The following is a 20,419-nucleotide window of genomic DNA, read 5'->3' as shown; positions in this document are numbered from 1 at the left end:
ATTGGTATGCACTTGTAGATCAGCAGCCACACAGGGGCAGGTGTTGCAAGCATAAATTAAAAGTTCACATGTGGCATACAAAAAAAAAAGAGGAGTGATTGGATTGACAAAATGTCTTTTATGTTCCCTCAGGGCGCACTGGAGGATGTGGAGCTACTCTTTACAAGGTTACTGTTCTTGCAGTTTCAATCAGAAAACATTAAAAAGAAATACAACCTCCCAGCAGCCCGTTTCATGCAATTAAGCTATTAAGAAAGCACTTGACATACTTAAATTTTCTGAATGGTAACTAGAGCCCTTATGTACACTTCACCAGACTAAAAGTGTTATTCAAAGCATTCAACTACTGTGGAAATAATAGCACTGTGTAAGATTTCTTGCAAGTTTTGTCTGATTTTTTTTTTTTTTTTTTCTTACCATGTGAATTGATTTTGAGTCATCTAATGGAAATGCAATCCCTATTCTTTAAAATGGGAACCTGGGCCTTTGGGATAGCGAGCATATGCTACCTGTGCTACCTAGTGAACATATACTGATCTGATCAGAGAAGCTGGGTATTGTTTATACAAATAAATTATTCAGCTTCTCTGAACAGATTAGTATGACTTGCGTTTTCCACCTGTAACTGAATAAATGCCTAGTCTTAAATTGTCAACATTATATTAGCTGTGGCAAAATTTGAAGAACAAAAAGCTGTATCACCGTTTTGGTCTTCTTGAAAGTTGGATTTGGATTGTACCTAAATGGCGCTCTAAACGTTGTATTTTGAAAGGATCCCATTATTGCTAATACTATAATTAAAAAAAAAGCAGGAATTTTACTTCTGTTGCTATTTTGACTGTGCTGTGAACATGAGTGGCAAGGCGAAGTGCTTGGAAGAGATGCCTTGATACAGATTGAAATCAAGTTTACTGCTAATATCCGTTAGAGAAGTTACAGGTTTATGTAATGAACCCATTAATTTGAAGTTGAAGCTGCTTCATGTACTTTTTCCTTGAAGTAAAAGTTCTTGATGTATGTGAGTACACAAATGTTCCAGGGGCTAGTGTGAAAAGCTGCATTCTCTGGGAACAGCAGAATTGCAGGCGTGATGTCTTTGATGGTCTGTACATGCGTGTTTCACTTGGCTGACAGTGTGATGTGTCTTCATGCACAGCCCAGGACTGATCGGAGGTTTTGGGATGTGCACACCCGTTTCCTTTCATTTTCAGAAGTCTGATTCTGCACAGACTTTTTGAATGCACCTGAGTAATTGGTGTGAAATTAAGAAATGTCCTTGCAACATCCTTCCCAGAGTGTAAAAGTTAATCCTTGAGCAGCAGCTTGACAGGAAAAAATGTATGTAGCATTTATGTGATACTGTGGTATCAGACTCTGGAAAACATATTGGCTAATGCAGTTAAATTGCTGTATGCAAAGTTCGACTTGAGACAATTTCTGGTTCAAACCACAAAATCGTTTGGGTTTTATTATTAAGAAAGAAAAAACACCTGATTGTTCTTAATCTTGTCATGCTCCCCTTTAATAAATGCGGTCTTGGTGACCCGTGCTGCTGTGACCCAGGATCTTGTACTGATCAGGTAGTGTTGCACCGTGTCCCACCTGGGCTCTCCAGTGCAAGGCAGACATGGACCTCCTGAAACGAGCCCAGCGAGGGACCATAAAGTTGATTAAGGGACCGGAGGAGCATCTCTTGCCTGAGGAGAGATTGAGAGAGCTGGGACTCCTCAATGTGGAGAAAGAGACCAATTGGAATGTGTGGGTTAAAAAAAAAAAAAAAAAAAAAAAAAAAAAAGCTGCTGATAGGGTGGTGAGAGGATGAGGTCAAACCTGATACCCAGGAAACTAAACTGCATTTGAAGGCCAAAAAATCCTTCCTCACTGTGAGGGTGGTCGATCTTTGGAAAAGGTTGCTCAGAGAGGCTTAGTCTCCAGCATGGGGCTGCTCAGTATCTGCCTGGACCCCAACTTGGGCTGTCTCCCTCTCTGGAGGATCCTTCCAGCCTCTCTGTGGTTTGTTGTTTCTGTGCTATTAAACCTTTTTTTTTTTTTTTTTTTCCCCTCTACCATTTTTATCCATGGTGAAGAAAGATCTGCCAGGATCCAGTGGTCTCTAGCAGCTTTTTCCTGCCTGCTCTGCAGGGTGAAGGAGACCTGTGTTTACCACACATGGAAGTGGCTACTCTGTTTATTGCTTTATGGAAAGTTACAGGGCACAGGTTTAGCTCAGATGCAAAATTTTCATTGCAGCCGAGGTTTACTCTAATCACCTTGTCTGACAAGACTGTGCTGAGAAGTGATGCGTTGCAGAAATACATGGACAGTTGTATGCGACTTAAATAAAAGCAGCCCAGCTAAAGAACCTAAATAAAATTGTCTATGTACAGTTTTCAATAGTGTTTGTGTGTGCATGTCCTTAGGAAAGAAAGAATCCTTTGTTGCTGTTAATCTGTCCGAAACCTTCAAGTATTTTGTTGATCTAAGCATTAAGCCTGTCAGTTTTTGGCAGCTAATTATTTTGTTCTTTTGCAACTCAAACACACTCACCTCTTTTTTTTTTCCCATTCAATAAAATAGATGCTTTTTTTAGGTAGGATTTTCTTGCCTTACAGTTTGGCTAAGTGGTTTTGAGCAGGTACCACTGTAATTTTCTGGTGCTCCTAGGTTAGAGAGAAGCATTTTGAGGAATAAGATGAGGAATTCATCTGTATGTGCAAGGAAGGAGACTTGGAAGGGCTTGTAAAGGGGCTTACTGGAAGGGGGGAAGTTCTTTCATCCAAGTGTAAAAATACTTTGTGAAATGTTATATGGGTTTTATAACATTGAAGGGAAGGAAGCGTAGATGATTAGTGTAAGTTGTCTTAAATGGAGCAATCTGAAAAACAGGAATACTTACCCTGCTTTTTTTGGCAGTCTTCCCCCCATCCCCTCCTTTCCTAGCTTAGGGTAGCGTTTAACCTCAGTCTTAATATAGTTGCAATAATGATTAATTTAGAAAGAACATTCTCACCCACTTGGGGAGAGAGCTGAGAAATTCATGAGTGCCTGGGAAATGTATTGCCTTCTGTCCAGAGAAACAAGAGCCTCATCAAAGGAATAAATGAGAAACGCAGCTTCTTACACCATGATATTAATAGGACCCGGCCTCCCGTTTTCCTGGAGCTGTGAAACTTTCTTCCCGTGCTTGTTACTGCATTACAGCACTGCTGCTTTGTCACTATTTTTGTGTGTGTCTGAACCCAGAATTTACTTCTGTTAATTTAAACAAAACCAGTCGCGTGCAGAGCCACGTTTTGAAAAATGGTCTGTAGTCACGGGTAGGAGTTACAGCGCGTTACAGAAGAGCTTTTTGTGCTTGGGATAATCGTGCTGTGAAAAAACGGTTTAGATGAACGGGGAGGGGGAAGAAAAAGGCTCTGTTTTAGTGCATTGCACCACCATCACCATAGTAACACTGCTGCTTTTGAACACTTTTAGAAAATTATGTATTTGGTATCTTCTAAAGGAAAAATTAAGAGACCTTGTCTTTCCACTGCTGCATACTCTCTGCAGCTGCTGCATATTTTCTTCCACACCATCTCCTTCTTGAGATGTTGTTGCCATGACCTAGCTAAATAAAGAGCTATTATTATTTAAAGGGGCTTATGTGTGTTTTAGTGCTTTAAATAATTTCAAGTTACACGTTGTGCTCTCAGATGTACTTTGTTTTACTGGTATTTTTCTTCTGTGTGTCCAGTTGCCTTGCAAATCCTCTTCCCTAAAGCTAACAAGGTTTTGTTACTCGTAACAAAAAGGAGAGATTTCAGAGTTTGAAAAGCAAGCTAGAGAATTGGTTATTTTACTGCCCTTTTACCAAAGAGGAGCAAAATAATGAAGGGAAAAAAAAAAGGGGAAGGGGAGCTAACTTGAGTATGGAGGTAAAGCTTTGCTGACAGGAATAATTTTTCCTGTTTCTAGGCTTCTGATGAAGGTGTCTGATTAGTACCAATGTCTCTGTGTGTATCATTTAGGAGATGAACTCATTAATATAACTGTGTTCTTTACCTATGGGTTTCTCTGCCTTTTTACAAAACATTTAAATTGACTCATTTTGGTGGAAAGCTTTGCAATCTGTTGTCAAAATTGTAAACTGATAAAAGGTGCAGTGAAATCATTGGGAATACCCTGTGCAGTAGTGGCTTGAGAGCTTGATTAACTTAAGAAACAAGCTTTGAAATGGTTTTATTGGACGTTTGGGAGCTCTATGGGAAACCCTCTAGACATCTTGGTGGAGCACAGATAATTAGCCTGTGGTTTTTCCTAACCAAAGACATTGTTTTCTCTTGCAGCATTCTAGAAAGAGAGGGTCTTAAGATTTTAGTTTGCTGTTAATAGTGAAAAGCAGGTTGTCACTGTATGTAGAGTGGGAGAGAAGAGAAATGGGATGTTTCCTGTATAGTTTTAAAGAATGCTTTGCTGTATGAGCAATCAGGGCTCTGTGAGGGACACCTTAGTAAATGGTTTGTCTAGAACGTAACTGTGATTTTCAGCCATGGCCAGGACTTCAGAAAGAAGAGGTGGAAGGCGCTCAGCTGTTTCTATGAAAAGGACAAGGATGTCATACTTTAAAACTTGGTTATGTCAATGAAAGGCACAATCCCCACCTCAGAATTAACTGTTTATTTTCTTCTCTTTCTATGTTTGCAGGCATATGAAAGAAGATTTCCTACATGTCCTCTAATACCTATGTTTGTAGCTAGTGACACTGTAAATGAATACAAGAGCGAGGATGAGGCTATCCATGTGATTGAAAGACGTTGCAAGCTGGATGTAGATGCTCCCCGGCTATTGAAAAAGGTAGGTAGGTTTGAAGGAGGTGTCTCTTTCAAATCATTTCATGTGAATGTTATACCTTAACAGAGCCTGTGACATCTTCCTCAGATTGCAGGAGTGGATTATGTCTACTTTGTCCAGAAGAATTCCCTGAACAGACGAGAGCGGACTTTGCATATCGAGGCCTACAATGAAACCTTCTCCAACAGGGTCATTATTAATGAGCACTGCTGCTACACAGTGAGTAACAGGCTCTTGGTGGTGCTGCAGATGGAATTAAGTCAGTGCTTAGATTTCCTCCAACAGAAGTTGGATTGTTCTTGGCTTTTGCTTTACGAGAAAAAAAACCCAACACAACAGTGCGAGTGATAATTGTTGTTAGCGCTAAATCTAACACACTGGGCTGAAGATACGAAGCCAGTTTGACACCCTTGTTGTTGAGCACCTTATATTGCAGAAAACGACGAAATAACTTGCTGCATTTGGCAGCTCTGTTTAGGCAAGTCTGTGGTCTAGTAGCAGGGAGGGCCTTGTTGAAGCTGATGATACCTTGACAGAGCTGCTAAAGGAAGGTTGAATGTGGCTTATTTGCCTTCTGTGCAATTCCAGACAAATATGCAGCAAGTGAGCTATGTTTTAACCCAGTTCTTTCCACTGTGGTTTTTCTTGGACTTTGTGTTCTGTCACAGGGGAGTGTGGTGGCATGCTTCTTGCTGTGGACATATTTTTCTAACACCCATAGGCTGCTACAATAGGCATTTATAGAAGTAATATTTGAAGTGGATGGTGCAGGTCAAATCCTAGCTGGCAATTGGAAGCCAATTATTTGCACTGTAGCAGTCTTTTTAAGTGCAGGTAACAAATATTTTGTGTTGTGTGCAAAATCATGCTTAAAAGGTCAGTGGAAACCTGCTTGACACTGTTAAGTGATTTCTTAAAAAAAAAGCATTTATTTCTAAGGCCCAATCTCCGACTAAAAATCTGTTTCTACTTGCATTTTTTTTTCTGTGAAAGGTCCCTTTAAACAGGGAAAATTTTATGCAAAAATGTACATGTGGTAAATGCATTCAAAACACAATGCTTCTCCCTGCCCTTACTGGATTTGGTTAAGAAAATGAGCAGTGACTGGCAAATGGAGCATCAGAAATACGATTCAGGAAGAAATTGTTTTTTAAAATTCCTTTTTAGTTAAATTCAATTATACAATAATTCATTTATGATTGAATGGAAGCATTCTTACAGGCTGTTTTCATGGCTTGTACTTGCTTAGGTGGTGCACCTAAAAATCTCTTTCTTTTAGAGTAGTAGTATAGACTGAAACTGGTTGTCATCTGATAGCTAATTTTTGATAAAATCTAGGAACTGGCTGGGATGCTCTAAGCATAAAAAGGTAAGAAAGTAGAAAAGGCTTTCCAAGTAGCTGCAAAGTCCAGCTTGTTCAGCTAAAACTGAACGAAGAGGTTGATTTTGCTTCTTTCTTTAGTATTATCATAAGAGAATGAAGTAAAATACTTCTCTGTCTACAACATACTAAGATACTTTGTAAGTTAATGGGGGAACGGTCTGTTACTGTCTGTCTTCGCAAATATGTCTACAGAGCTTGGAAATCGTACACTGTATTTGCTGCTGTCTTATCAGCCCAAGATACAACAGCCCAGAGTTCATTGTGAGCTATCCTACCTGCTTCACAGATGGTCTGTGACTGTCATGTGGATCTGTCTCCAGAATGAAATGCTGTAAATTGTACAAACGTGCTAGTCTATTGACTCTTGCTTGGTGCAGACAGAAAAAGGCAACACCGAGGAACAAAAATCTTAGAAGCCATCTCAGTGTTCCCCTTTTCTATCTGTGTATTGTGAAGGGAGCAAAAGATTGAAAATTCTGCTTAGACACTTCTGACTGTGTGAATCTGAAAAACATGAGATAACCATTTAAAATACTGTGAGAGAATAAATACCAAATGTGTAACTAATCTGTGCGTCCTCCTGTTAACTAACAGGTTCATCCTGACAATGAAGACTGGACCTGTTTTGAACAGTCAGCAAGTCTGGACATAAAATCCTTCTTTGGTTTTGAAAGCACAGTGGAAAAGATTGCCATGAAGCAGTACACCAGCAATATTAAAAAGGTGAGGTGAAAGTCATGAAGGAGGTGTCTGGCTCTAACTCATAAAAAGACTGAGTAGCTGCAGTGAAGTAACAGGTTGCTGCCCTGGAAAAGCTGGGCTACCTGCCCTTTAGCCGAGGGCAATGTGTGTTTCTGTATTTGGAAGTGGAATCTTTAAAGAGATTTGGACATTTAATGGGTTTCTAGTCCGATTCTTTTTGTGTCTAAATGAGGATTTTTATTAGCTAAAGTAAAGTTTCTGTTTTGAAGGGCAAAGAAATAATAGAATACTACCTGAAGCAGCTGGAGGAAGAAGGAATAACCTTTGTTCCTCGCTGGACTCCTCCTGTTGCATGTAAATTGGAGCGCAGCTCGTCGCACACAAGACGACCAGTTTCCCCTGCCATTAATATACCGGACTCTGCCACAAAGGAGGCCTTGAACAAGGAGATCCTCAACACCTCAAGCAGCCCTGCGGAGCCTACGGCCGGAACACCTGACGGTACTGTTGTCTGTCTCACTTTTTAATGGGGTTTGTTTGGACTGCAGGGGCTCCCAGCGTTGTGCTTCTGATGTGCAGCTGGGCCAGTTGTGACCACTCTAATTTTACTATGTCTTCTTTTTAGACAAGCTAGATGCAGACTATATCAAGCGTTATCTGGGTGACTTGACACCGATGCAAGAAAGCTGCCTCATTCGACTTAGAAAATGGCTGCAGGAGACGCACAAGGGCAAAGTAAGTTCTTGTTAGTCTCCTGTGCCTCTTCATTGCAGAATGTGTGAGATGCAAGATGAGTTTGAAACATGTTACCGCACCTCATCTGGTCCTGCTCAGTGCCTCTCTGTGGTCAAGAGAGGGAGGCTCCTGCAGAAGTGGAACAGCTACATTAAATCTCCACGCTGGTCATAAAAGGATTTTTTGCAGCTGTCCAGCTGGCTTGGCTGGCTGAGGTGCTTAAATTATTAACATGACTGCCTCCCAGAATGTCAGTAGGCCAGTACAGGAAAATGACGTCAATTTTATAAGTCTGTCTGATTCTAGGATAACCTCCTTTTTATGTTTTTGGCCAAACATTCTTAAATTTATGTCTGTAAGCGTAGAATGGAAAGGAAGATAATATGACCCAGCAGAGCACTGAAAGCTGATATAGACTTAGATATTTCCATGGCTTGCAATTCACATGCTTCCATGCTTTCCTTTATGCAGCAATGAAATGCAATTTGTGCTTTGCACCCAGATTCCTACAAATTGGACCAACTCAGCATGGTCATACAACTGTAAATGATTACGTTAAAGTTGTTTCTTAAACTATATCCCTCAAATCAAGGTAGCCACGGTACCTGATGGCACTTGTGACTTTGTTGCAAGCAAAGAATGATTTACTTGAGTGATGTGCAGTGTTTTATGCTGTCCCTTTGCACTGTCTCAGGGATAGATCTTCAGGTTCTGTTGTTTTCTCACTTGTTTTCATTACAAGCATTGAATATGAAATTTTTTTGCTAGATTCCAAAGGACGAGCACATTCTACGATTTTTGCGTGCCCGGGACTTCAACATTGATAAAGCCAGAGAGATTCTTTGTCAGTCATTAACGTGGCGTAAACAGCATCAGGTGGACTATATTCTGGACACCTGGAACCCTCCTCAAGTTCTCCTGGATTACTACGCAGGAGGCTGGCATCACCATGACAAAGGTATGCTCTGTACTGGAGACAGCGAAAACATATTTACGCTCTGAATTAGCAGTGATAGTTGTTGCCCCTCTGCTAACTGGAGAAGGCCAGAAAGATTAGTTGAACTGCTCAGTGATTGTGTATTAAATGCGTTTAAATTGGTATTGCTAGCATCTTGGTTGTCTGAGCCAGACTCCCATTTCCTGATCTTTATCTGACTAATACCAGGCGTGACACTGATCTCTGAAGAGCTGTGCTTTGCTAGTAGCATAAAAAAAGCTATTAATTGCATTTCTACAGTGCTCTAAGATGCTTAGAAGAAGGTTATGCAGATATGCAGAAGGTTATGATGAGTATTCTCTTTCGGTGATTTTAATCACTGCATGTTTGTAAATAAACCTATCTTTCTAATCAGCTTACTCCTGATGTTGAGTATCTGCTTGATGGCATAAATGAATGCTTGCTTGGCGTCAAAATCAATTTAATGCTAAGTGTAGTGTTACAAAACATCAAGTAGAGCAGGTTTATTGAAGAAGGCGAAAGAAAAGCTTTGGCTGATTTCACGTTGCAGGGTGAGCTGTGGCCACATCTTCAAGCTATGGCTCCTCCCCGCCCCCAAAGATTCTTCAGCCTGCTTTGTCGGGCTCTCAGCTTGTTGCTACCACGTGCACATTTTTGGAATTTGTTGCTTGAGGCAGGGTGGACTCTCTGGGAAAGGAAATGATCTCTTACTGCGAGTTATCTGTGTTCTCATTTAGTCTTTTCCCCACTAGGCACCACTGTTCCTGCCAGCTCTTCCTGTCACAAGAAGCGTTATGAAACAGGACAGGAAGCTGTCAGCAATAGTGGCCAAGAGCCAGGCAGGGCCAAGGAGAAGTTCAGTCAGTGCAAGGCTCAAAGGGCCTCAGTAGGTCTCCCTTGCTGCTTTGCATCTGACAAACCTCAAACTAGGAAGGAAAATGAGAATGCACTTGTAGAAGCTGGGAAAAAGAAATCTTGACGTGCCCTTCCTTTCTGTCGCTTCCTTGTCCTTGCTTCCCAAAATCTTCCTCCATCAGTAGCATGGAACCGGGTCCAACCGGCAAGGGAAAAAAGCACAGAACGTTTCAGAAGGATGCTTAATATCTTCTGAGTTCTTCAGTCTCATTGCAAACTCTTAATTCTGCCCCTTGATTCCTTCTGTTTCTTGTAGCAGACCCATAATTAAAGCAGGATTTGTCAATAGTAGAAACAGTAGAGAACTTCAAGATGAGGAATTTTCTGTAATTAAAAAACTGTACAGTGGGTTGGTTCTTTTATAAAGCCCTCTTTTCTTCCTCCTTTCCACCCACATGTGCAAAATGTGCCAAAGCTGAATTCTTAGTAGCTTTTAGCTACTAAGCAAAGAAGACAGCAGTTATAAAGCATATTGTCTTGAATGAGCTATTAGTGCTAAGGAATGATTTTGTTGCTTGTAATTAGTATAGTTTTCTGTGTGTCTAAGTGGCTTTTCTTTTGGTAAGACTGCCTTAGTCAAACTTTTTAACTCAGAAAGCTCTAATGAATTATAAAACATACGGAGCTAATGCACCACTGCCAGTTTTTGCTTTGTGCATCATTTGGGTGGAGTAGGATAGTAAACTATTATTTTGTTTCTGCATCTGTGTGCATCAGAGGGTGAGGGAAACCTGCCATGAAGCAGCACTTTTCTTCCCTGTTTGCAAAGCTAAACAATATCTTCCAAGATAAACCTATGCTTTAATGTTAAAATAACGTTTTCTTTTAGACCACCTAGTAAAATGGAAGAGACTCGGTGAACTTTCACTGTGGTACTGTTGGAGCTGAATAAATAACTCAATTTAATTCTGCAAATATTTTTCTTATACAGTGTATCCTGGCAATTCATTTCCCTGTGTCCAAAAAACTCACTGATAATTTGATGCTTCTCTTCTTGCAGTTGTTGGAGGGAAATAAAGTTAAACACAACAGAACTTTGGTCAGATGGTTTTATGTAAAAAACCTTTCTATTCTTGCCCTAGCCTATTTAGTTCTCTAAGTTGGTGGTTAAGCTCTTGTGTTAGGTTAGATGGAACAAAGCTCTAAAATGCATCCTGGCTTTGAAGATAAAAGATATTTCAATGGTACCAGTTCCTTGAATATTACAAAGAGGTAGAAACGCACAATTTTGCTTCTCAGATTCAGCCAACGTAGCTGTTTTTTCTTAAGGCCTTTATCCTTGACAGTATCGGGATGCCCTGGTGTGCAGCAAGATGACTGTGGAAAGACAAGTCCTTGAACACAAGGGCCTCTCCGAAGCTCCTCTCTGGAACAGATTCTGTTCTCACCAGGCTTAACCTGGATTAGTGAGGCTGCCAGCGTAATACTTAATGGCATAGCTAAAAGGTGCGACTTCAGCGAATACTGAAGGAAGCAGGACTCTGGATTAACACTTGGTTGCCATCAACTCTCAGAACTCCAATGCCTTTCCAAAGAGGTTGCTGTAGGCCGTCTGGAGGAATAGCGTGGCATGTGTCATGGAAAGGTTCCCTCCTTCACTGCAAGTCACTAGGTTAAACTAACGGACGTAAAATTTTCCTGCATCTTAGCAATGCTGAAAACTAATTGTAGACTTATGTCCTTGACTGTGTGTGCCAAGATCTATAAAAAGTACTTGCTGAAGTCCTTTGGGCTTCCCTTGTAGGTAGTGGAAGTACTGAGCTTTTCACTTGAGCCATAGTTTGATGTAGCCAGACAGGGCAAATTTTGCTTTGCCACCTGCTCTAGGAGCTCCAAGTCGTACCTTAAGGTTTGAATGAGCTATGGCTTATTTCCATTTGGATTTTTGCATAAAGCTAATTCAGTTTATCTTTGATTGTAAAAATAAGTAATTTGCACTGAGGCTTATGCTGTTATATTTGTTCTTGTTACTCAGATGGTCGCCCACTGTATGTGCTGAGACTGGGACAGATGGATACCAAAGGCTTAGTGCGAGCTCTTGGGGAAGAGGCCTTGCTTCGATACGTAAGTATTTCTGGAGCCAGCAAGTTACTAACAATGTGATATTTTCATTTAGAGATTTCCTGCTCTGCCAGAACATTTATCACACTGAGTATTTTGATGTACTCTTGGGCCGTCTGTTTTTGGTTTGAGTAGATCTGAAAGCTCCTGGTCTTCTGCATTCGTTCCAACTGCAAGCGATGGCGGAAAGGCGTCGTTCTTGGCAGCTCCTGTAGTTATTGGTTAGCATTTTCACAGATTCTTCTGCAGTTTGTGCAGTGCCTCAAAGATAAGTCTCTAATGTGTGCAGGAGAGAAAATGCCATGCTAAGGTTTTTTTTTCCCCCAAATCTGTATTTCAAGGAGAATAGTTTATTTTTAAGGAAAAGTACTTGCTTCTAATGTTAGTTTCTTTAAAGGCATCGCCCAGACACTCTGATGTGGATCTGCTCTGTTTCCAAGCAGAAAGCTGGCAGCAGTTCAAGTTCTGAAGAATTTTTTGACTCCCAAGTACTGACATGGCCATAGTAGCCACCAGAAGCAGGGGCTGAATTGTTTCAGCCACTTCAAGCCAGTGGCAGGTTCCAGGCACATGCAGAATTTGACTTGCCCTAGTTGTGTTTCAAGGTTACTTGCTCAGGCTTGAAAAACAGCGTGTTTAATTTTTCTGCCTCAGAAAACTTGAGTTTCTGAGTAGATTGGAAATCAAAGCTTGAAGAGAGGCACATGTAGAGAGCAGTGGTTTAGAAGTTCAGAGAGGCAGACTTGCCTGTAGCACTCTGGGGTCTCAGCTTTCTAGAGGGTATTATTTACATGTTACCACTTTTATAGAAAGGCATGCTCATTTTATAAACAAGCTCAACCAGTGGGCTAAATATAGTAACTTCTGCGTTATCTTTTGAAAGAGGGTAGTTTGATTGCAGGAGGTAGAACTCCCTGCTGCAGTATTCAAGTAAAGTGCAGGACCTTAGTATTCTTTGATCTTTGTAATCCTTCTAGAAATCATTAATCCTGAATCTCTCACATATTTTTTCCACTCAAGTTAGTGTATGGTGGCCAGAACTTGTAGTTTTGGCTAAGCTTCAGTTACCAACATGTTTTTTCTTTATCCCACCTGCTCAGTTTTGGCCTTCTCTAAAAAGTGTGCTTTCTTGTACAGGTTCTTTCTATCAATGAAGAAGGACTGAGGCGATGTGAGGAGAACACTAAAGTATTTGGCAGGCCAATAAGGTAAAATAAAATAATGGGGAGAGGAGAAGGAAATATCAGGTAGTGTGACACTGCTGAGCTCCATTTAAGTGGCTCAAGCAAAGGTCTGTCTCTCTTGCATGCAGACATCTATACAGTTGTACTTAAATGGGAGCCACCCCAGTTCCCACTTCAGTGATTTGGCGCAGCTGAGCCCTGGGGGGAACACGTGTGTGTTATGCTCACAGTGGTTCCACCTGGGGTACTCTCCTTCTGTGTAGTGTTGGGTGTCTGCAAACCAATGCACCCCCCCCCCCCTTTCCCTTCTCTGTTTTTAGGAGATTTTATAGCCAGGAGTGAAAGGGAGTGGAATGAATGGAAGACGTGGCCTTGTAATGAAACTACATTTCTTGGGCTCTCTTCAGTTTCTGACTCCTTCCCTTGATCTGTAAAAGGATGCATGTGTCTCAGTACTCAGCAGGAAACCAAACCCAAAAGATGGATTTCATGTGTGTGTCTATGAACTAATGCTGCCCACTGGACCTTTGCTTGCAGAAGTGGTGCTCTGAGCTTTGCAATACCTACATTTTAAATGTTTAAACAAAGAATTGTTTGCTACTTCATAGAATCCTAGGGTATCGTTTCGTGTTAGTAGATGGTGCAGCACAGCTGTAAATATGGAATCCATGCCTGGAGCAAGAACTGAACTTGGGAAGTAGCTAAAGCATATGCTGAAGCTCGGTATTTGGAGTCCATCTCTTACATAAAAAGCATCTTTCAGGGAGATCTGATAATAGAATTAGCTTTGAAGTGCAGTGGCGGTCTTAAGACACACACTTAGCACGGGAAATCTGCACCTTGAATGTTAAACTGTTCCTTAGCAGCGTGGCCACTTCAATAATTTACCAATAAAAGTAATGATTTAGCATTTGGGCAGGGTGATGATAGCTGGTGTTGGCTGGAGTCCTGAGTCTGAAATCTCCGTGGGGAGATGTGATTGATGCATAAAGCGACCTGTGTCTGTGCTCTGCGAGATGCCTGGCACGCTGCTGGGCATTCCTGCTCTAAGGATCTTCAATTCCAGCGGGCAGAATTGACACAAAACCAAGAGATAAGGTGGAAGGAACCACAACACAAACATGCGGTGGAGTCCACACATTTCAGGACATTGGGCATTTGAATAAAAATGAGAGTTATGATGCCACTGGTTTCTCTTCCTACTTTCTATTTTTTTATGTTATCTTGTTTTTCTCTCTCAAATTCAGTTCTTGGACCTGTCTGGTAGATCTAGAAGGCTTGAACATGAGGCATTTATGGAGACCTGGTGTCAAAGCCTTGCTAAGAATCATTGAGGTGGTTGAAGCCAATTACCCTGAGACTCTGGGCCGTCTTCTTATCCTGAGAGCACCCCGAGTATTCCCAGTTCTTTGGACGCTGGTATGTCTGCAGTTTCAGATCTTCTGCAGGATAAGCACTTTGAAAGTCAGACTTTAGAAAGAGACGTAAGCAGGACATGTTAGCACTTGAGCTTGTCACTTCCCTGGGATTCCTAATTCCTGGAATGGATGTGAAAGTGCCACCTGAGAACTTACTCAGATAATTATAGCTTCCCTGTGATGTGAACTTTGCACAACAATGGTGGTAACACTTAATGTGATTTAACTGATTTCATCTGAATTTACGCAAGAAAAATCTGGTGACCTGACCTGTTCTGTTTTCCATTGTTTATAGGTTAGTCCTTTCATTGATGACAATACTAGAAAGAAATTTCTTATTTATGCTGGAAATGACTACCAGGGTCCTGGGGGTCTGCTGGATTACATCGATAAAGAAATTATCCCTGATTTCCTTGGTGGAGAGTGCATGGTATGTGTGTGTTCTTTCCTTATTCCCCCTATCCCCCCCCCAATGAGCACAGAATAATTGCCAGTAAAGCACAGAAGAGTTGCTGGTGTAATTTGGCAGATAGTCTTAGGTCTGCTACAGGTGATTTGGGGGGACTAAGATGTAGGACTCCCAAGTTTTATCCTGGAAACCAGTGCATTATCACTAGCTTAGCATTTGCTTTATCAAAGACAACTTCATGTTCATCGTCAGTCCTGCCTCCACTTCGTCATTGCTATCAAGGTCCTTTCAATATAGGCAAGTGGCACCACTATGAAACACTCTTCTCTTGAGGACTTTTGAGCAGTTAACTGCTGTTAAATTTTTGAAATATTCTAGGCACCAAATACTGCAAATCAGTTAATTAAGAGGCTCTGAGCAACAGCTTTTGAAATACATATTAGTGTGTTTTCCCAGTGTCACAGAATGGTTGAGACTGGAAGGACCATTAAATATCATCTAGTCCAACCCTCCTGCTCAGGCAGGATCACTTACAACAATATTTCAAGGACCCTGTTCAAGCAGATTTTGAATATCTCCAACAGGGGAGACTCCAGCACCTCTCTTGGCAACCTGCTCCAGTCATCAGTCACCATTACAGTTAAAAAAATAAATAAATAAAAATCCTCATGTTTAGGAGGAATTACTTGTGTTTCATCTGGCTACCTGTGTATAGTAGTCTTAATTGTCCAAGAAAACAGGATTATATTGAGGCATATGGTTTCCAATATGCTTGGGCCCATGTGTAAGTAACTCATGCTGACTACCACGCTTTATTGGCCAGTGTCACTGCCGCCTAATGGGAAGAGCCTGTGTGACCTGGGAGAACTAACTGATACCAGAAGGAGCTTGAGGAAGGACGTGGCACATCTGCTAGCAGGGCACCACAAGTAGCCTGCTCTCCTGTGCATGATATGCACGGATACTGGGATCCCTGTTGACCACAACATGCTGAAAATTTATTTTACTGCAGGATATCAGCCCTTCTTCCCCAGACTTGAGCAGTTTCTCTTGCCTCCATCATAAAAATAGTTGTTTCCCCTACATCTTTTTTAAAACTCGACTGTGTTAAAGCATGATAATTTCAGGCTTGCTTGCTTTCTAAGTCCCTGTTATATTTTGTAGATTAATTTCTGTGTCTTTCATGAAAATTCATCCCGTTCTGTTTCATCAAAATACAGTCTCAAATTATAATGTAGTCCTTCTGTGTTAGCATTTTGGAGCAAAGCATGTGGTTATGTTCTGTGGGCTGCTTTTTACAGCAGCTGTAGCTTTCAGTGGAAGAGTCTGTGCTGTCTAACTTGAAAGTTGAGAAACTGGCAAAATCCACTGCTTAACTAAGCAAAAGTGAATGTTACCAGAAAGCAAATTGCTACAATGCTTCCTGCCAGTCACAGGCAGTAATAGTTGTCGTGGTATTGGTTTTTTGCTGGTTTGTTTTTTAATTCTTCTGGATATTTGACCAAAAATGACTTCTCAAATGCCCTTTCAACCCTCTGTTCTGTATTTCGGTTATCTAATGTGTCTGCATCCACAAACAATTCTGGGTAACCAGTTTCTGAGTAGCTCACTGGAGAATTCTTTTTAAAAAGAAAATGACTTCAGGAAATTGTGTCATCATTTCTAACACTAGGCTTTTGTGACTGCTTTAGCTTGAAAAACTGTTACCTTCCTCATTGCAATATTCTTTTACCTGCTTGGAAACTGTTTCTGTACCCCCTCCCTCCATCTCTACTCCTTACATTTATCAGCCCCAATCCTGTAAGTTCTTTATAGGCTTCATTTTTTTAAATAAATGCTGTTCTCCTCAGCATTCTTAAGTGTAATATCTTTCCTCGATACAGAGCAGCATCACTAGCATTTACTGTCATTGTGTATCTATTAAATTTATTATTCTTGGCACCTGGTTCTGCAAACTCCCCAAAAACAGATCATAGCAGCTGTTTTATTGGAATACGTAAAACAAATACATCTGTAAGCAAGATATACAAGCCGTGAGTTGTCCACGTCTCATTTTTCAGAACACTGGCTGAATGTGAGTTTTCATTTCTGAGACTAGTAGGCAGAGGATCTATGGAGGGAATCAACTTATTAATGACTGCTTATGTTTCTAGTGTGAAGTTCCAGAGGGTGGGCTGGTTCCCAAATCCCTCTACCGGACAGCGGAAGAGTTGGAGAATGAAGACATAAAGCTCTGGACTGAAACGATCTACCAGTCTGCAAGTGTCTTCAAAGGAGCTCCGCATGAGGTATGGTTGCAGGCAGCCCTTCTTTCATCTGGATCCACTGGCCTGGAGTCTGGCTTTTGCCAGAGCCTCGTAGTTAAGTCCATGTGATGAGGAAGCAGGGATTCAAGGCTTCCTAAACAGATACTTGATTTAAAAAATCAGGGTTTGTCTCTCTCCCTGTGAATGTTTGGTCTAACTTTAAGGGTAGGCAGGGCCGCTCTTTCTCATAACGTGACTCAAAATGCTTCCCCAGGCCTTGTCTAGCTTAAGAATTAGCTGGAGCTGTTCTTGCAGAGGTGTTTTAAAGCAGTTACTGGTAGGTGCATTAAATCACAATGGGAACTCTGTGGTCCAAAATGAGACATTCATAGTATGAATGCAAGTTCAGGGCTGTGCACCACTTGGTAGGTGCCAGTCTGGCAAATCGTGGTCTCCCTGTGCTGCAGGAGTTAAGCTCCATAGGTCTTGGATAAGGCTCCGTTAGGTAACTGTGTGGGGGGGATGATGAGGAATTTTTTCAACTATTAACACAAAAGCTGAACAGAGCGCTAGTTATCTGGATAATACTGCCTCACGTTTTTCTAATCTTATCTTAATGTTAAGATTTCTTAAGAGGTTTTCTTGAGAGTTCTCCCTTAAGAGAATACTGGTACATAATAATGGTTTAGCAGCTGAAGTTGAGACCATTTCTGGTATCATCTTGTTGTCATTTAGGGAATGTCAGTGTTTAGAATGACGCTGCTTTGAATAGAATGGCTGACAAAGACAAATGGTATCCTGAGAAATTAGTTGGGAGCTTTGAAAGGTCATATGTTAAATAAGGATACTCCATAGAGAGAGAGAAGGTGCATCTTTTATTAGTCTAAATGGCTATTAGTCTCAGTTGAGCCACAAAGCTCTGTTCTTCTGTTCTCTCTTTTTCTCCTAAGAGCTTTTGTCTATACTAAGCAAATTGTTTTCTAATCTGATTTTTCCTCTGTCCCAGGTTCTCATTCAGATTGTGGATGCATCATCTGTGATCACATGGGATTTTGATGTGTGTAAAGGCGACATTGTCTTTAACATCTTTCATTCCAAGAGAGCCCCACAGCCTCCTAAGAAGGACTCTCTGGGAGCTCACAGTATCACATCTCCTGGTGGGAACAACGTCCAGCTAATAGACAAGCTCTGGCAGCTGGGACGTGACTACAGCATGGTGGAATCTGCCCTTATCTGCAAAGAAGGGGAGAGTGTGCAGGTAAGATCACTTAATCCCAGTGCAGGAGCAGATGGAGGTTTGTTTCAAAACTAGATGTTCTAATTCACCAATGTTATTGATGACTTGCGGTGATGATTCAACTCTGCTTCCTTTTGGCCGACATTTCCGCTTCTGTTGCTAGCAGAAGGCTGCGAGGAATGGGGGGGATGATATTGCATGGGATCTGCTGTGAAAGGAAGGTTGTGTTAGTTTGAGAGTGACTGAGATTGATCAACAAAGAATGTAGAAGCCCCCTAGAACATAGTGCACATCCAGAAGGTTGTAAGACACATGCTTTGTGCTGCAGTTTTGACTGTTACTCTCTTAAACCAAGCTGTGTTTAAAGAACACCATAATGCCTTACATCAGTAATGAGAAGTGTGGAAATTAAGACTAACTTCCCGTGTGGTTATCCCTCTACAGAGCAAATTAGGTCCCTATGTCCAGAGTCCCTAAAGTTTTTATGACAGTTGCACTCTTTCCATTACTGAATTTGACATTTATGTGCAGCACACTTGCTATTACACATTGCAGCTGCTGTTTGAAATGGGGGTTTGACAAAGGTGCTCCTTAAATTATATAAATGGAGGTATTTAGCTTTGGAAACAAGGGCAGCGACCTGTTGAACTCTGCCTTTTCTTTCTCTGAGGTGGGAACCTTGACTGCTTTTTTTCATGTTCCTGTTAATGAAAATAAATGGGGAAAGTGGATATTGCTTTAAGCATGGGCTTTGTTGTTTTAATGTATTTAAATTCACACCCCTCTGTGATATGTAAAGCAGGAGGAAGCTCTGCTTTTCTGTCATAATTTTTATAAGGATGTTGTCTGAGGACAACAACCAGCCAGTTGGCTGAAGAACTGAAGTATTAACATTTGCAAAAAAAAATATGGGCACATAAGCAATTTTTTTTCCCCTGCATGTGGCAAAAGTATTACAAAACTGACAAACTTGGGCTGTGTTAAGTTAATTTTTGCCGTGGCTGTTTCCAGGGATCGCATGTGACCAGGTGGCCTGGCTTCTATATTCTCCAGTGGAAATTTCACAACATGCCTGCCTGTGCTGCAACCAACCTGCCTCGTGTGGATGATGTACTGGCATCTCTACAGGTCTCCTCTCATAAATGTAAAGTGATGTACTATACAGAAGTGATAGGATCAGAAGACTTCAGGTACGTCTGGCCAAGGTCGATGAAGGTCAGCAATGTCAAGCCTTTCTGATGTGATTCTTGGTGTCCTTAGGGAAGCAAACCAGTGCAAGTCCTCTTAAAAGAAATACACATAATTTGTGAGGTCTCGTTTTCTGATGGAGGATCACTAGATTTATAAACCAAGCTAGATAACCTCAAAAAAAATACAGCTGATATTAGCATCAAAGACAACTAGTGTCAAAAATGGATTAATTAGTTATTTCATTCTAATCATTCCTGAATACTTTGCCCAGTTTTAAAAGCATTGTGCAAGTCGTTGGCTTGGCAGGCTGTCGTGCAGAAACTGATGCAACTCGGAATGGAATTGAGTCAGTAGAGCTGCCTGCCAGTGATCAGCTTGGCTGAAGCTGCATTCCAGGCTCTCAGAAAGCATCTGGTTTTTGTAAGAAGGCATTCTGGTGTCCACATTATCTTACGTGATGACACAGGAAAGCTTTTGAGCATCTGCACCAAAGTCATTGTTGCCTGCTTTATTCAATGTGCTAACAGGTTATAGATAATGTAGCAGAAATCCAAATCTTTGTATGCTCTGAAGCTTAAAACATCTTTCCTTTTATTGCAGAGGATCCATGACCAGCCTTGAATCAAGCCACAGTGGATTCTCCCAGCTCAGTGCTGCCACAACCTCTTCCAGCCAGTCCCATTCCAGCTCCATGATTTCCAGGTAGTGCCACAACAGATGAGAAGCAAATGGATGAGCTGGCTGGACCCTCACCTGTGGCAGCTGACTGCAATACAGCATATTCAAGTGGCAATTGCAAAAAGAAAAAAAAAAAAAAGAAAAAGAAAAAAATGGAAAAAAAAAACCCACAAAAACAAAAGCTTTTTATAGATAGTAAAGTAGCTGTTTGAATTTTAAATTTAGTGGTTTTGGTCCTTGTTAGATCCAACAGCTTGTCTCCTAACTTTAACCCTTTATCCTAACTCAGCCATAGACATTTTTGCAAGTGCGCTTGCACAGATCCTAACTTTGAAAACAAGGGCTCTCATGGAAGGAAAAATGATCAGTGCATCAGTTTAGAATAATTTTTTAAATTGTGTAAATGTTAAGAAGCAAAAAAGAGAAACCCTACCAAAAATGCTCCATAGTGCATTAGAAATCAACTGC

General features: G+C 41.1%; 1 protein-coding gene across 2 annotated transcripts in view; it reads left to right on the top strand.

Moving 5' to 3' along the window:
- The window catches only part of SEC14L1 (SEC14 like lipid binding 1), a 37,461-nt gene extending 17,401 nt beyond the window's left edge, over positions 1 to 20,060 (top strand). For both annotated transcript variants that reach the window (XM_026051363.1, XM_026051364.1), the window contains exons 3-16: positions 4,687 to 4,836; positions 4,921 to 5,052; positions 6,812 to 6,940; positions 7,189 to 7,420; positions 7,545 to 7,654; positions 8,423 to 8,612; positions 11,503 to 11,591; positions 12,726 to 12,796; positions 14,020 to 14,191; positions 14,486 to 14,620; positions 16,753 to 16,887; positions 17,852 to 18,103; positions 19,094 to 19,272; positions 19,874 to 20,060. In XM_026051363.1, coding sequence (XP_025907148.1) covers positions 4,687 to 4,836; positions 4,921 to 5,052; positions 6,812 to 6,940; positions 7,189 to 7,420; positions 7,545 to 7,654; positions 8,423 to 8,612; positions 11,503 to 11,591; positions 12,726 to 12,796; positions 14,020 to 14,191; positions 14,486 to 14,620; positions 16,753 to 16,887; positions 17,852 to 18,103; positions 19,094 to 19,272; positions 19,874 to 19,979 — 2,082 coding nt within the window. In that variant the 3' untranslated portion in view covers positions 19,980 to 20,060. The remainder of the gene's footprint in view (positions 1 to 4,686; positions 4,837 to 4,920; positions 5,053 to 6,811; positions 6,941 to 7,188; positions 7,421 to 7,544; positions 7,655 to 8,422; positions 8,613 to 11,502; positions 11,592 to 12,725; positions 12,797 to 14,019; positions 14,192 to 14,485; positions 14,621 to 16,752; positions 16,888 to 17,851; positions 18,104 to 19,093; positions 19,273 to 19,873) is intronic.
- The last annotated feature ends 359 nt before the right edge of the window (positions 20,061 to 20,419 follow it).

The sequence above is a fragment of the Nothoprocta perdicaria genome, unplaced genomic scaffold (assembly GCF_003342845.1).
Source record: "Nothoprocta perdicaria isolate Ctin4 unplaced genomic scaffold, notPer1 scaffold_75, whole genome shotgun sequence".
NCBI lineage: Eukaryota > Metazoa > Chordata > Aves > Tinamiformes > Tinamidae > Nothoprocta > Nothoprocta perdicaria.
Note: the sequence above shows the minus strand (reverse complement) of the source record. Positions and strands in the feature narration are given on the sequence as shown.